Source organism: Triturus cristatus, chromosome 6 (assembly GCF_964204655.1).
Source record: "Triturus cristatus chromosome 6, aTriCri1.1, whole genome shotgun sequence".
NCBI lineage: Eukaryota > Metazoa > Chordata > Amphibia > Caudata > Salamandridae > Triturus > Triturus cristatus.
In genome coordinates, this window is record NC_140589.1 from 1,534,592,868 (window position 1) to 1,534,607,868 (window position 15,001).

At 44.4% G+C, this 15,001-nt stretch overlaps 1 protein-coding gene across 1 annotated transcript in view; it reads left to right on the plus strand.

The window, feature by feature from the left end:
* The first annotated feature begins 1,927 nt into the window (after nt 1-1,927).
* Nucleotides 1,928-15,001, plus strand: part of BTBD3 (BTB domain containing 3) — a 91,411-nt gene continuing 78,337 nt past the window's right edge. Inside the window, exon 1 of the mRNA XM_085612693.1 lies at nt 1,928-2,256. Within this exon, the coding sequence (XP_085468819.1) occupies nt 2,235-2,256 (22 nt within the window). The 5' untranslated portion in view covers nt 1,928-2,234. The remainder of the gene's footprint in view (nt 2,257-15,001) is intronic.

The window sequence follows — 15,001 nt, forward strand, 5'->3', positions numbered from 1 at the left end:
GAGACTCGTTACATTCTCAATTTAGATAGTAAATCACCAGGAGGATTAAACAATACGGAATATTTATACACCTGTTTGTAAATATGTCCTGCCTATCCCCAGACATTGCGCTACCTTTTTTCACGCAATAACATAAAGCTATTATCTTTATGATCTTTTAGATCAGTACCATGTCATTTTACTTTCTCTAATCTTCCCATATCTATTTTTAAACGAATTGCTTTCTAATACAACGGATATGCACTTAAAAATAGAACGGCAATATATGGGAAAAACACTTATGACTTTATGTATGACTTTATGTAAGGCTGCCAAACCACTTTAACCAGTCAATATTCTAGTTTTTTAACAAGCTACACTTATTGCACTTTATTAATTAACACTTGTTTTTATTCATCTACGATGAGTAGAAAAATGGGGGTATTTCATTACATTTCAGGTAGCACAGAGCACTTTTTTCAATAGAACAGAATTTTGCATTATTCTAATTCAGTCCAAGACATATATATGATGCATTTATGCTAACACTGCATTATGTCAAATTAGGGATTGATCGCAGAATTGTTTACATGTTAATACCTTTACATTAAATCTCTCAGGAAAATATGCCTTTTCTTAGGAAACCTTTTAAATTTTGATGAGTATTTTTACTTTTCTTATCAAGATTGAATATATTAATTATTTATTTAATTAGAAATGTTTCTACAGGCTATTTTTTTAACCAAAATTATCTATTATGAATGAATTATTTAAGGATTTTAGATTGTTTTTTTTAATTAAGAGAGATGGTATTCAATGTCTTACCGTTTACTAAACAAAAAATAATTTCTTCTAATGTGACCAAGTGAGACTATGACATATGCTTTTTGGGTTGAGGAGTATTTTTTCTTGTTCTACTGTATCTCACCCATCACGTGGTAACATGTAGCTGACATTCACAGCGTTGTCATGTGATCAAGGTCCGTTCGGGACTGAAACGCGTAATGGCCGTCATTAAAATGCGAACTTAAGCACACAATTACGGGTCTTTGTCTACAAAGATCTTAAAACTATTGCAAAGCACCAGAAATGGAAGGGCACTATTCAACATGAAAACACAGACTTCATAGTTGCCCCGTTTTACGAGTAGTTATGTGTGACCTTTTCAAGGTTTTAGAGTACTTATGAATGACATTCAACTACTAAATGTATGACACTAAGAGTGACACTTTTTTGCAAGCAAAATCAAGAAATTAAGTTCATGGAAACAGATAAACATAAGAAATGACACTAATTTGAGCAAGGACAAGCTATGAAAAGAAAATGAAACTGCTGCAAATCACCTGATCCTGCTGACAAAGGATTGTATGCCCACAATATAATCCTACATGATTTTACACTTGTGATCACTACTGCTGCTTTCAGTACCACAGAGAAATTGCATTGACGGTGTAAAATTGCCAGACCATGACTGAGGCAGAAAGGGCAAATGCTAGCAGCAGTAGAACTTCAGTTACACAGTGCGCTATGTCTGTCTTTTAAAAACAGCCTCACAATGACAGGAAACAAGTCAATTAGTTTATTTTGCCTATGCCCTAAAATGACTTCCTAACTGCGGTTCGTGCCAGGTTAACAATGTCCTAAAGTAATATGGTTTACTCCTCATGCGCAAAACTGCATTTTCTGTTTAATTGTATGGTTTTATAAATGTTTTGTCTTTTTTCTGTACTTTTATGGATTGTAATGATCCGAATAAAGTTTTCATTGATTGATTGACTTCCTAGGGCCCGGCTGAACTTGCGGAGACTCTGCGTGGCGTGTGTGACTGCTCGTTGTAAAGAGCGCCGCGGGGGCTGGTCAAAATGTATTGACAGGCCGTCATTGGTAGCGCTATCGCACGCTATTAAAATTGACGGCCCTGTGACCCCCTAGACTGTACACCCACTGCACCTCTATGTTAGGATGGCTGCCAACATGTTGCAACAGCAGCAGGTGCGCTTGCAGCGGGGTACTGATGGGAACGACGGAACAAGGGCATATTCCCTCAGTGATTCCGTTATTGCAGTTTGTGCTGACTCTGCCCCCTGTGCCTCGGAAGCAAAATCTCCCCATGGCAAGCCCGCAGCGCCGTAAGGACGCCGTTCATTGAGTCCAGGGGAAGGAAATGATCCGTCCTCCGGGCGTCAACTGCGACGTCTGTTTCAGCTTCCACTGTGTCAGTCCCAGACCAGAGCCGCAGCGCACCTGAAACATGAATGCAGCCGTGCTCGATCTTCGGTGAGTTCAGGGCGAGCAGCGTTTCAGACCCCCCCACTCCTAGATCATCACAGTGGCCAGTTAAGCTCCTCGCCGTCCAGCTTCAGCCTGCCGCCATGTTCTGAAACTGTGCATCCCCCCCCGCCCCCTTTCCAGTTTTGTACTGTGTACAATAGGGTACCTGGGATTTCATGTTCAGGCCAATTTCTTTTCCTTACAATTTTCAGTTAATCCAGACACTCCTTGTAATGGTGTTATTTTTCCCCTCCCTTGCGATTTTTAAACCCTATGTGATTGTGTGAGCCCGTGTTGATCTCGCACCAAAATGCTACTAGTGAAAGGAGATTTCAATAAACTTGAAGTAGAGTGATGTTGCTTAAGCATGCACAGAAATTGTCAGATTAAGTGAGCCTCGAGTGTATTCCTGCTTTACGTACGATTAAATTAGTAATTTGTATTCTGCATATATAGTGCAGCCCTAGTCAGAAAGTATAGAGCTGGACACCCAGATCCGGAAGGTATTATTGAGCCACATCTGGTCCACCCCAGTGAAACTTGCTGTATCCCTGTAGTTTGCAGACACTAAGGGGGGGGGGGGGGGGGGCGGAGTGATCTCTGCTGCAAGTGTTTAATCCTATTAGATATGTTAAAATGAAATCTGTTTGTGACTAATGAGGAAAGCCAGAACGGGGCATGTGGTGGACACACTCTGATAAGCTCCCACCCAAACCATGTATATATCTTTAAACATCTGATTAATAAAACTAGCATCCATCCCGACATGTCAGCCTCTGACAGGGCCTCATCATTCAAGCTAAAAAGTGAGGCACAACTGCTGTAGATGAGTGAGGATGACTTGCTTTTGGGCCTTGACTAAAGAAACAACAGAATAATTGGCCTGATTCCCATGCTCCAACAAGTTGGCCACTGGACTCCCATTTATGCCACCAGACTGTAGCTACAGGACTATCACAGCTTCGTCCCCCGTTTGAGACTGGTGTGACGACATTTACATGTGTTAATTTTTTAAAGAGGGTGGTTTAAATCTAACCTGTCACAATTCACTTCAATCAACAAACAAGATCTACAGGTTGATTTGAAGAGAAGCAGGCCTGGGAAGTTTGTTATGCTGCTAACTAAGGCAGTCTCCTAACTGAATACTGATCTGGAAGACTATTTCCAAAGGACAGGGGTCACCTATGATCATGGGCCTCCTCGGTAATCAACAAGTTAAAACCTCAGATATCCCCTCCATTCATGTCGACAGAGCTTGAAACTGGAGAGCCATATACTATAACAACTAGAGACGAGCCCCAAGGTACCTGTCTGAGTTCAAAGTAGCTAATCCCTGCAGCAATACTCTGAGTCACAGGGCCCTCTGTCTCGCAACAAACTAACATGGAAAAATACACTAAGTCAATATCAGGTGGAGCAGCAGAACACCTGACGACACTAGCAGCTGGTGAGGCTAACCCTGCTGTGACCACAATAGAAATTCTTACTGGCCATATGAGTCCCACACATCACTGGTTCACTTGGATATTTCTTTGGTCAGATAAAATCGTAGGAATGTGGTCAGCAGGATTACAAAGGGATAAGAACTGGTCTCAATAGTAGAAGATTCCCTTCAGACCCTGATGCACACTGGCTCACATTCCAATTGCCACAAAATGCCTTGAAGAAAGTAATGAAGATTCAAAGCGACAGACACATAGAAAAAATCTCAGAATTATGAGTATACCAGAGGTTCACTAAAGCACTAACCCTGAGCAATTTATCACGACATGATTGAAGATCTGGATCCCATTTCAGGAATTTTTTGAGTATTTTATGATTGATAAGGCCCACCACGTTTTAATTCTCAAGCCCCCTCTCAGGGCGCCGCCCTTTCAATGGGTTGTATGACGGAACCTCGCATGCCATTACGAAGCATGCCTTTACAAGGCGACCATTACAATGCATTAGTCTTTACCGCGTATTTCCATATCACAAATAGTTTTACCACGCATATGCCTTTATTACGCATGCCTTTCACAACAAAAATTGAAGTACTTTGCAGGTGAGTAAAAACCCAATATATGTGTATGTGTGTGTGTGTGTGTGTGTGTGCACACACTTCCTTGATGTTGAGGTTTTTATCATTGATGGTAAAGTTGAATCCAGAATGTACAGAAAACCAACGGCTGGGAATACAATATTACACGCTACCAGCCATCATCCCAGACATTTGATCCAATCTATACCATACGGAGAGATGCTGCGCATTAAACGCATTTGCAGCACCCCACATGAGTGCTATTTGGCCCAACAGGAGAGAAGGGACAGGTTCCTTGCTAGGAGCTATTCTACCAAGACCATAGACGATGCCATTGCCAAGACCAATGACATTAAGAGGGTGGACACTCTGACCTTAAAGTCTAAAACGCATGAAAATGATGCTAGGTCCAGTGACGTGAATGATTTTAACATACAATACACAGCACCAACGTATTCGTAAAATATTAAGTAAGAACTGGTTGTTGGTGCGTAACGATTCGATATTAGGGGACCAGATACCCAAAACCCCTGATATAACATTCAGAAAGGCACGACCAGTGAGCAACATGCTGGCTAGAAGTAGTCCAGAGACAGTGATAGGCAAAACCTGGTTATCCTCCCATAACTGGTTTGTGAAATGTTCCTCATGTAAGGCATGCAGATTTGCTACTAGCAGAACATCATATGCTAGCCCTTTTAAAACAGATGCAGTGCCTATAACTAAACTACTTGCATGTAAGACAGAGTACGCAATTTATGTGCTGGAGTGTCCCTGTGGTCTGCGATATGAGGGAAGTACCAAGTTGCAGGTCCACAAGAGGATACTCCAGCACATCCCGGCAATCAACAACTGTGATCCCTCGTACCCAGTCGCAAGACATTTCAAGGACGCACATAATAGAAATCCAGAATTTAAAAAATATTATGTGGTAGATACTGTGTTGCCATTAAGGAGAGGTGGTAACCGTGAGGCCCGTTTAGGCTTATTAGAAACTAGATATATCCTAGAACTCGACACACAGACACCATCTGGCATGAATTCCAGCGAGGATTTTTATACCTGCCTGTAATATACTGGAGATTTGTTGCTTGTTCCAGCGCTCGAAAAATCCACTCGACCGCTCGCATATGCGAGCTAAATTTAACGAGGGCGAGCTGTTTTTAGGTCCTACTCGCCCGTTCTGGCGAGTAGGAAGACAAACTACCTTTTGGCCTCTGTCTGTGAAAACGGAGTAAATGTGACAAGATAACAAGATTTAAAGGCATTTCTATTGCTCACAAAGTTAATGAGCAATAAAGATGCCTTTAAATCTTGTTATCTTGTCACATTTACTCCGCTTTCAGAGACGGAGGTCAAGTAGGTTGCAGTTAGGTCGAGGAGATTTTTCAAGGTACTAGTCCTGCAGGACTAGTACAATATTTTGGATTTTTCGAGCCCATGTTCTATTTGCACATACATATGAATATTTGACAAGCATTTCCACCTGCTTCTATGTTTCCTCATGTTTTTAGTCTTCTAAACATTTAGCACTTTTGCACTTTAAGTACTTGGGTGGCATTGTTATGGCAACACAATTAGCATTAGCACTTTGAAATAATGACAGAAGAATCGAGTCGATGCCCGCTTAGGGCTGTATTAACTTGCAACAACACGGTATAGATACATAACATTATAACATCTAAATAGGCAACATTATGCAGAACTTATCTTAACCCGTTCGACGCGCATGACGGAACGGTTCCGTCATGCACGTCGGTTGGGCTGTGCTTATGACGGAACCGTTCCGTCATGGCCCCGCCCGCGCACGGAACCTTCAGCGTGGCGCGGAAATCCGCGCCGCGCTGAAGGGGTTAAATCTTATTATCAGATTAAGGTGTAAATTGTTTACAGTTGGTATCAACATATTATGTTATTAATTGTTTTTACTTTTCTGCTTAATGTTTAACCTGCCTATTTCTAAAATACGCTTTATATTGTGGTTTTCAGATGAAGTATTTGGCAAAACCTTGTTTAGCATATTGAAATGTTTTTATGCCATTATATGTGTATCTACTGGTTATTATTGAAATGTTGCTGCTATTGATAGTATTATGACCGTGAAATAACTCTTCTAAGTCCATGTATCATGTGACTTGTCACAAGTGAATGCAGTAGCACTTTATTTTAGGGAAGGCACTTCGCATGCGCGTTATGGGAACAAGACCCCTGGAAGGTCAAAACGCGTTGTGGCGGAGGTCCTGGGCATACCAATAAAATTCTGAGCACCGTTTTGTCGGTCCGTTTTCGTCATTTCCTCATAAAGTTGATTAAGTACGGCGAATTCTTTGGATATATATAATGAAAAAAACAAAAGTTTCCTGGAATGTTGTAATTAGGCTCAGATCTCACTAGACTGTGAATAGTCACATGAATCTCTGAGTGCATCTGTAAATGGGTGCATGAGCCTCTAAGTGCTTATGTGAGTACATACATGGGTCTGTGAGTGGGTGCATTAGTGGCTGAGTGAGTATGTGAGTGGGTGTATGAGTGTCTGAGTGGATATGTTAATAAGTACATGAGTCTGTGACTGTGGCCAGCGAGGGTGTTTCTAAGAACACAGATACTTTGTGTTTTATATTTCCACCAATATTCGCGGTGTTGCAACGCCCCCCCACGACGGTACATGGCGGTCGCTGCGGTATCTCGAATATCGTACATGATTTAATAAATCAATTTTAGACACCTAACTTATGTCACTAAAACCCCCATTTCTCAAACATGGGGTCAGAATACCTCCAACCTGGTCCGGTATGTTACCTATCACAGATATTTTCAGCCCGGGAACAGTTTCAGGTTGATAAAATGGCGGCTGAAACGTTCTGTGCACGGTGCGTCGAGCCAATCACAGCATTCCCGTTTTATTTATTTTTTTAATTAAAAAAAAATATTTGATTTCAGTTTGGTCAATACATTTTTTTGTAGTCATCACCACATTTTGGGAACATATTTGTTACATCGCGTATGTCCTGAGGGTTTTAACAGAATCGTCACTGGTTACAAAAGTGATGTAATTTCAACACAGCATGCTGTATACACACATAGTATATCTCAATAACTGTTGCGAATGTGGGTAGACCACTGTTGATCATAACATACAGGCTGTTGTGTTATTTTAGGATTCATAAATTCTGTTACCAGCATAGTGGGTGTATCCATGTAGTTGACGAGAACCGAGAAATCAATGAAAAACATTTACCCTTAAGTCAACCAGAAGCACCCCACCCACCACCCTGCACAGATCTTGTTTATAACTTCAGTGTCTGCTGTCTATGCGTTCCCTCCCTACTATGGCGTGTAGATGTGTATGTGTGCAGATCAGATGTATAGCTAGTGTCAAATTGTCACGGGCCATTTGGGACTGCGGTGCACACAAGCAATTTCTGTCTGCAGTGTTATTCCACCGGGGGTTCCCTTCCCTCCTCAGTCGTGTTCTGTTGCAGCTCTGCCAGGATTGCATCCCAATATGTGGCAATGGGGACCTGCCGTAAGACCATAGTTTCTTCACGTCTAATATCAATGCTTTCCGCTTTAGCCCATGCTAATACTGACTGACGTCATGCCTGTACATGTGTGTGGGGGGGGAGGTGTGTCCAGTGCCTTCCTCTTTTTAGTGATCAGCCTCTTGGCTGTCACTAAGCCTAAGTCCAGAGAACAAGAGGTTACCTTGGTGCTGGGGATTCTGCAGAATATATGCAGGAGATAGGTCGGCCATTCATAAGGTATCTTGTGCTCGGTGCAACTATACAGTATGTCGGCCACTGCCCTCTAATATGTGTGGAGACGGGTTCACCTCCAAAGCATGTGTATTAAATCAGCATCTAAGGCGGCGCATCTCGGGCACACAGTGTCCTCACTGTGAAAGTACTGACTAATCTTGGCAGGCGTGTGGTACGCTCTTTGAGTTATGTAGGACTGAATTTGTCTCAACCGCATATTTCTGGGGATACGTGTTGAGCTTTCTAGCACCTGAGCCCACTCTGAGTCTAAAAGCTGGCAGTCTAGATCTTGCTCCCCGCTGCGCCGGAGCGAATCCAAGCCTACCGCCGCATGCGTCCTGAATGAGGCCGTGAACCATTGTGTGAGGTGGCTGCCCTGTCCCATTACATGTAAGTATTGCATGGTAAGGTGTGACTGCGGCTCAGTGTCAATGTCGCCCCACTTGACCCTGAGGTTGGTTAGAAGCGAGCGGTGCAGCATGAATTGCCCTGGCGGAAGTCTCTCTTCCTCTACCAATGTCATGTATGATATGAGCGCTCCGTCATGGTATAAGTCTCCCAAGTGTTTGAACGCCCGCTACTTGCCATTCCCGGAGTTCAGCTGCCGTGAGTTCTGTCTAACCTCTGGGGGACTCCTCTAAGGACATCGCTGGCGCATAAGGCGTAATATGCCGGGTTAAGTAGAGGCTCCTGCGAAAACATTTGTATGCCACTCCGAGTAGCAAAGGCTCCGGAGGCCTCGTCTTTGTGCCAGGGTGGAACAGTCTAATAATCTGTGACAGTGAGTGAGGTGGCTGCGTGGTTGCTCTGTCTTCACGATATCGATCGGCCAGCCACCTCGCTATCCATGGCAGCTGGGCAGCCAAGTAGTAGTGTTCGAAGCATGGGGCCGCTAAACCTCCCTGGTCTGCAGGCAAAAAAAGTTTCTTCAGTGCCACTCTATGCCTGGCGCTGCCCCATATAAAATCTCTGACTAGCCTCTCCAACGTGACAAAGAAGGAAGCAGGAATATACACAGGGAGATTCGTGAAGTAGTATAAAAGCCTCGGAAGAGTGACCATTTTAGTGAGCGCCACTCTGCCCATTACGGTAAGTGGAAGTGTGCTCCAAAACTGCATTTGGGATCTAATGGCTATTGTTGCTCTACCCAGATTCCTGTCAAATAAATCCTTCAGCTGATGGTATATTCGTATACCTAGGTAATGGCATGTGTCCTCTCTCCACTTTACCCTTCTGTCACCAATTACGAGGCCCGGGTCGTGGTTCCCCTCGCCAAATGAGTGTATACAGGACTTGTCTACATTTAACTTTAACCCAGAAAGCATTGTGAACTCGTGCAGGAGTTGCCCCAACTGTCCAGGGACCCCCTCTATGTCTCTAATGCGTCTGATCTATAGGGGCCCATTTTGACCCTGGCAGTTGGTTGGGTTTAAAGCAGTCTGCTTAACTGAGGAATGTAGGGCCTAGATTATACTTTTCAAAGGACTTCTCGAGGTCTAATATCAGACAACCGGCCCTCGGCCAGGTACCCACGTAGTCAGCCGCCACCCTGAAAAAGTGGCGTAGATTAAGGGAAGTGTTACGAAACGTCACAAAGCCGTTCTGGTCCGTGTGAATCAATGTGGGAACCACCTGTGCTAATCTGTCTGCCAAAACCTTTGCAAGTATCTTATAATCGGTATTGAGCAGAGCAAGGGGCATATAGGAGCCCACCTCCATTGGGCATTTGTTGGGTTTCAATTGGGATACTAAGAGTGCCTCTCGTAGGGAGGGAGGGAGTCGATGCCCCTCTGCGGCAGCTGCATATAGGGCATGAAGGCGCTGCGTGATTGATACCTGATACGCCTTATAGTATTCTGCCGGCAGTCCATTCGGTCCCAGTAACTTCTCCGTGGCCAAGGACGCAATGGCATCTCTGATCTCCTCCAGCAAGATTAATTCGTTGAGCACTTCCCTATGCGCCGTTCCTGCCATGGGTAATTGTAAAAGCCTTAAGAACCTCTCCAGACCTTGTTCGCTACAGCGCCCCTGGACTGATACAGGCGGGTGTAATGATGCAACATGGTTGCATGTATTTCACGTTGTGTGTAAAGCATGAGCCCCTCATCATTCCATAGCGCACCTATCGGTGTGCTCCTGTCATCAGCCAGGTGAGCATACGACCTGCCCTATCCGCGGTGGCGTGTGTTCGGGCCGTCTGTGCTGCACAGTTGTGGCAACTAAGGCGTTCCAGGTGCTCAGTGTGATCTGCGTGCAGTACCTCTAGACGGCTCGAGTCCCTGCCCACCCCCTCCCCTACCTGCTCATGTCTCAATAGCTGTGACTCCATTTTCTTGAGCGAGTTAGACAGTTGTTTACGGATATTCGAGCTGGCTCCCCTGCAATGTCCTCTGCTCGTTACTTTGAATGCTTCCCATTCTACTAGTGAAATACTTGTTGTGCCCTAATTTATTTCGAAATATGCCAAGATTGTTGTCTCTAGTGATGAGCCAAATGCTGGGTCTTCCAGCCCAGCAGGCTGGAGTCTCCACGTGGCGACCGGGGGCCGATCTACCTCCCAGGTGAGCTGTAACAGCAGGGGCTTATGGTCAGATGCGTCCGGCCTAGATTTTCTATTTGTCGATCAAGGGGGAGTATTACTTGTGGTCCCACCAAATGGTTGAGTCGCACATAGAGACCATGTACTGCGGATTAGTGTGAGTAAACCCGCGTGTCTGGATTGAGGGTGCGCCAAATGTCTAGTAGTGCCCAGTGCATGAGCCAATCTGTCGGAGCTTGCGCGTTGGATGTGGCGGTGGTTCGAGTGAGGGGTGGGAATGAGCTATCTAGGTCTACATTTAGCACTGAATTGAAGTCTCCTCCCAGCAGCCATGATATTCCACTCCACTGGGCAAGTGCACCTGTGAGGCGGACAAGAAAAGAGGCCTGTTCTACTTTCAGGGCGTAAATGGAGCCTATCAGTATCATTTGATCATTAAACCTACCTTTCACGAACACATACCTGCCCTCGGTGTCAAGCATTTCCTCTTCGCATATGAACTGGATTCCAGCTTTTATCCATACTAATGTGCCGTCCGTGTGAGCTGAGTAAGTGGTACCATAAACTTGGCCTCTCCACCTCCTACGCAAGCGTTCTATTTCTACATATGTCATGTGTGTTTACTGCAATAGAGCGATGCCAGTGGAGCGGCACTGCAGATATGAAAAGATTAAGCACCTACGTGTAGGTGTGTGCATACCTCGCACGTTCCATGTGAATACGTTAACTTGTGTCATACCTGGATGTCATATCAAATTGAGGGAAACCCAAGGCCAGCAGGACATGATGGTTCATGTGGTGTATGTGTGCGCTCTGGGATAGTACTACTAAAAACAAAACATATGCTTAAACAATAACATACATAACTGTTGTGGGTGAACTCAGTAGTGACATTCCTCCAAACTGTAGTGCCCAACTATGGCAATATCAATTCCAGTGTGGTTTCTGACTCAGTCCTGACACACCCCCCTCGCCAGACTGTCACCGATGCCTCAACCAATCGCAGCGGGGCAAGAGGTGTTTAAAATGTGGTTGTAAACTGCACTTGCATTGTTTGGCGGCATTTGAGGATGTCAGTAATTGACGAAACGCGTCATGCCATGGCCGAATAAAGAGCTTGTTACCTGTGATCCGTGAGTGCTTCAGCTTCTTTCTGAGGAGTGTGGTTTTGGTGTTTGGATGCGGCCACAAGCATCGAGGAGTACCCATCCCACAAGACAGTTCGGTGGTTGTGTGGCAACTGTTGGTAGCTTTAAAAACTTTTTCAAACACGCCGAACCGTCGCATCCCCGCAATTCCGCCCTGCCAACTCTGCTTTGGACTGTGACTGCACAGATGGATTTGACGCAATATAGTTATCTCCAGGGGCCTAACACGGGAGTTCATGCGGAGGGGTGAGGATTACGGCAACTTGCTCGCCAGCCACATTAATGACCAAGGAGGCGTGGGGAGTAAGCAGGGCCCAACCCACTGGGGAAGTACTTGCGCTAGAGGGCCTGCGTTATTTGGACTCGGAGACCTGAGTCCTGACACACCCCCCTCGCCAGACTGTCACCGATGCCTCAACCAATCGCAGCGGGGCAAGAGGTGTTTAAAATGTGGTTGTAAACTGCACTTGCATTGTTTGGCGGCATTTGAGGAAGTCAGTAATTGACGAAACGCGTCATGCCTTGGCCGAATAAAGAGCTTGTTACCTGTGATCCGTGAGTGCTTCAGCTTCTTTCTGAGGAGTGTGGTTTTGGTGTTTGGATGCAGCCACAAGCATCGAGGAGTACCCATCCCACAAGACAGTTCGGTGGTTGTGTGGCAACTGTTGGTAGCTTTAAAAACTTTTTGAACACGCCGAACCGCCGCATCCCCGCAATTCCGCCCTGCCAACTCTGCTTTGGACTGTGACTGCACTGATGGATTTGACGCAATATAGTTATCTCCAGGGGCCTAACATGGGAGTTCATGCGGAGGGGTGAGGATTACGGCAACTTGCTCGCCAGCCACATTAATGACCAAGGAGGCGTGGGGAGTAAGCAGGGCCCAACCCACTGGGGAAGTACCTACGCTAGAGGGCCTGCGTTATTTGGACTCGGAGACCTGAGTCCTGACACACTCCCCTCGCCAGACTGTCACCGATGCCTCAACCAATCTCAGCGGGGCAAGAGGTGTTTAAAATGTGGTTATAAACTGCACTTGCATTGTTTGGCGGCATTTGAGGAAGTCAGTAATTGACGAAACGCGTCATGCCATGGCCGAATAAAGAGCTTGTTACCTGTGATCCGTGAGTGCTTCAGCTTCTTTCTGAGGAGTGTGGTTTTGATATATATATATATATATATATATATCTCGAGAAGACTCCGCTTGCGTTTCCTTGCTACCTGTGCCAGTAACGGAGCATGGACCACGTTGTACTGCATCAATAGAAGTTTTTATTCAACTCCTCCAACACCAGCAATCATTACGCGTTTCGATCCCGGAAGGTCTTGATCACATAACGTGCTCTCAGGTAACCGGTAGGTTTAAATACATTTTTTCTGTTTTTTTTCTTAAAGTGACAGTGCAATGGATGCTTTTTAGTTTGGTAGTTGACCTGGTAAAAAGACTATTTTCATTTACTAAAGTGCAAGTTCTTTGTAAACATCAGACAATAAGCAGCATATATCTGTATAAATATATGCAATGAATTACAAACCATGGTTAAAACAATTTGGGTGTTTAAAACCATTATTGTAAAAACATTCCATATCAACTTGCTAGGATCCAACCTTAGTGTTAAGTCAACTAAAACATATTGTTAATTAATTGGCAAGGAACCTTGTTTATGGACATCCTGAGCTTAATCTCTATGTCAGCCTTGGGTCTATCACTACGGCCCCTGCTACTTGTTTGTTTTGATGTGTCTCTTAATTTAGTTGCTGATATATGCCAATATCTGCGTGTAACGTCCTTCCTTAATTTTGGTGTAGGTGTTACCACTCCCCCTTAGGGTTTAACTGGCGTTCAGGTTTGAATATCTGAATTTACCACCTTCATTATGTTAGTTCATTTATTTACTACAGTGTAGCTATTCTATTACAGTACTGAATCATGTCATATTAAAATTACTTACTCCAAAAAAAACTACCAATTGCATGTAGTGCAAAAAATTCCTAAAATCATTAAAGTGTAAAGTGGAAATATGCTATTATCTTAAAAACACCCTATCTAAAACCGTGGATAAATGTTAGTGAGTGGGTTCTCTAAGAGCTATGGCGGTTTTCATCTCTTATTATAATAATCTCATTTGACTGTTGTTGACGTGATATGACAGACCTATTGGAAAGCAGCATTTGATGTGTTCAACTCGTTAAAAGCAGGTGTAAAGCTCCTTTGTGGCGTTCGGGCCCCGTGGGGCCTTCGTGTCGAGGTCCAAGATATACCGGGTCTCTAAATATCTTAGGGCTTTTTCCCTGTTTCCTCCTCTCTTTTTGGTTGGTATGGCATCAATCAGGAAATATGTGAGACCCTTAGGGTCCCCATTGTGTTTTTCCTCGAAGTGCCTGGCCACCGGGTAAGTTTGATCATGATTTTCTATGGCTCCAATGTGCTGGAGCACTCTCTTGTGCCCCTGTAGAATTCTGCTACCTACATACTTTAGGCCACAGGGGCACTCCTGTACATAGACAACAAACTCACTTTTACAAGTTTAAGACATGTTGATTGGTTTATTCACTTCACTGAATGGTGTTATATAGGTAGTTGTATTCACCCCAAACTGGCACGCTTTGCATGTTTTGCATTTATGGAAACCCTTTCTCTGGGATAGCGATGTGCCAGTTGGTGGATTGCCTACATCAATCTGTACCAGTGAGTCTTTCATTGAGGGTGCCCTACTAAATGTGATGGAGGCTTGTCTGGGTAACAAATGACCTATGATAGGATCTCCTAGCAGGAGTGGCCAGTTTCTTTCATTATGTTTTTTATGCTTTTGTGCTGTTTGTTGTGGCCAAAAATCATTCTGAAGGTTGAATCTTCTTCACCTTGATTGTTCTGTTTACTTTTGACTGAGTGTGACAAGGAGCTTACTGGGCGAAACTGGACTTTCGGGAAAATTGCAGACATCAGGGAGCCGGCTTATCAAGGTTGTGCTGCCCAGTGTGATTTTACTCGAGTACAAGTATAGACTACTCAACTTTCTAAAGAATACAACGGGTGCTTGTCACTTAATTGATGTGGACATGAATACTTTGAACAACCTGCGGGGCTAAGAGCGTAACAGGTGCTTTTTAGCCATGTATATGTTCGGCTTGTAAGCTACTTTCTCGACAGCGGACTATATTGTGGTTGTCCTTCACTTGGCAGGGCTTTTTCATTCTTTTGAACATTTGAGGTTCTACTACCAGATGGCTCCAGTGATTTTGACTCGACCCGTGCAATTGCCTTGAAAAGGTCTGAATACGTATT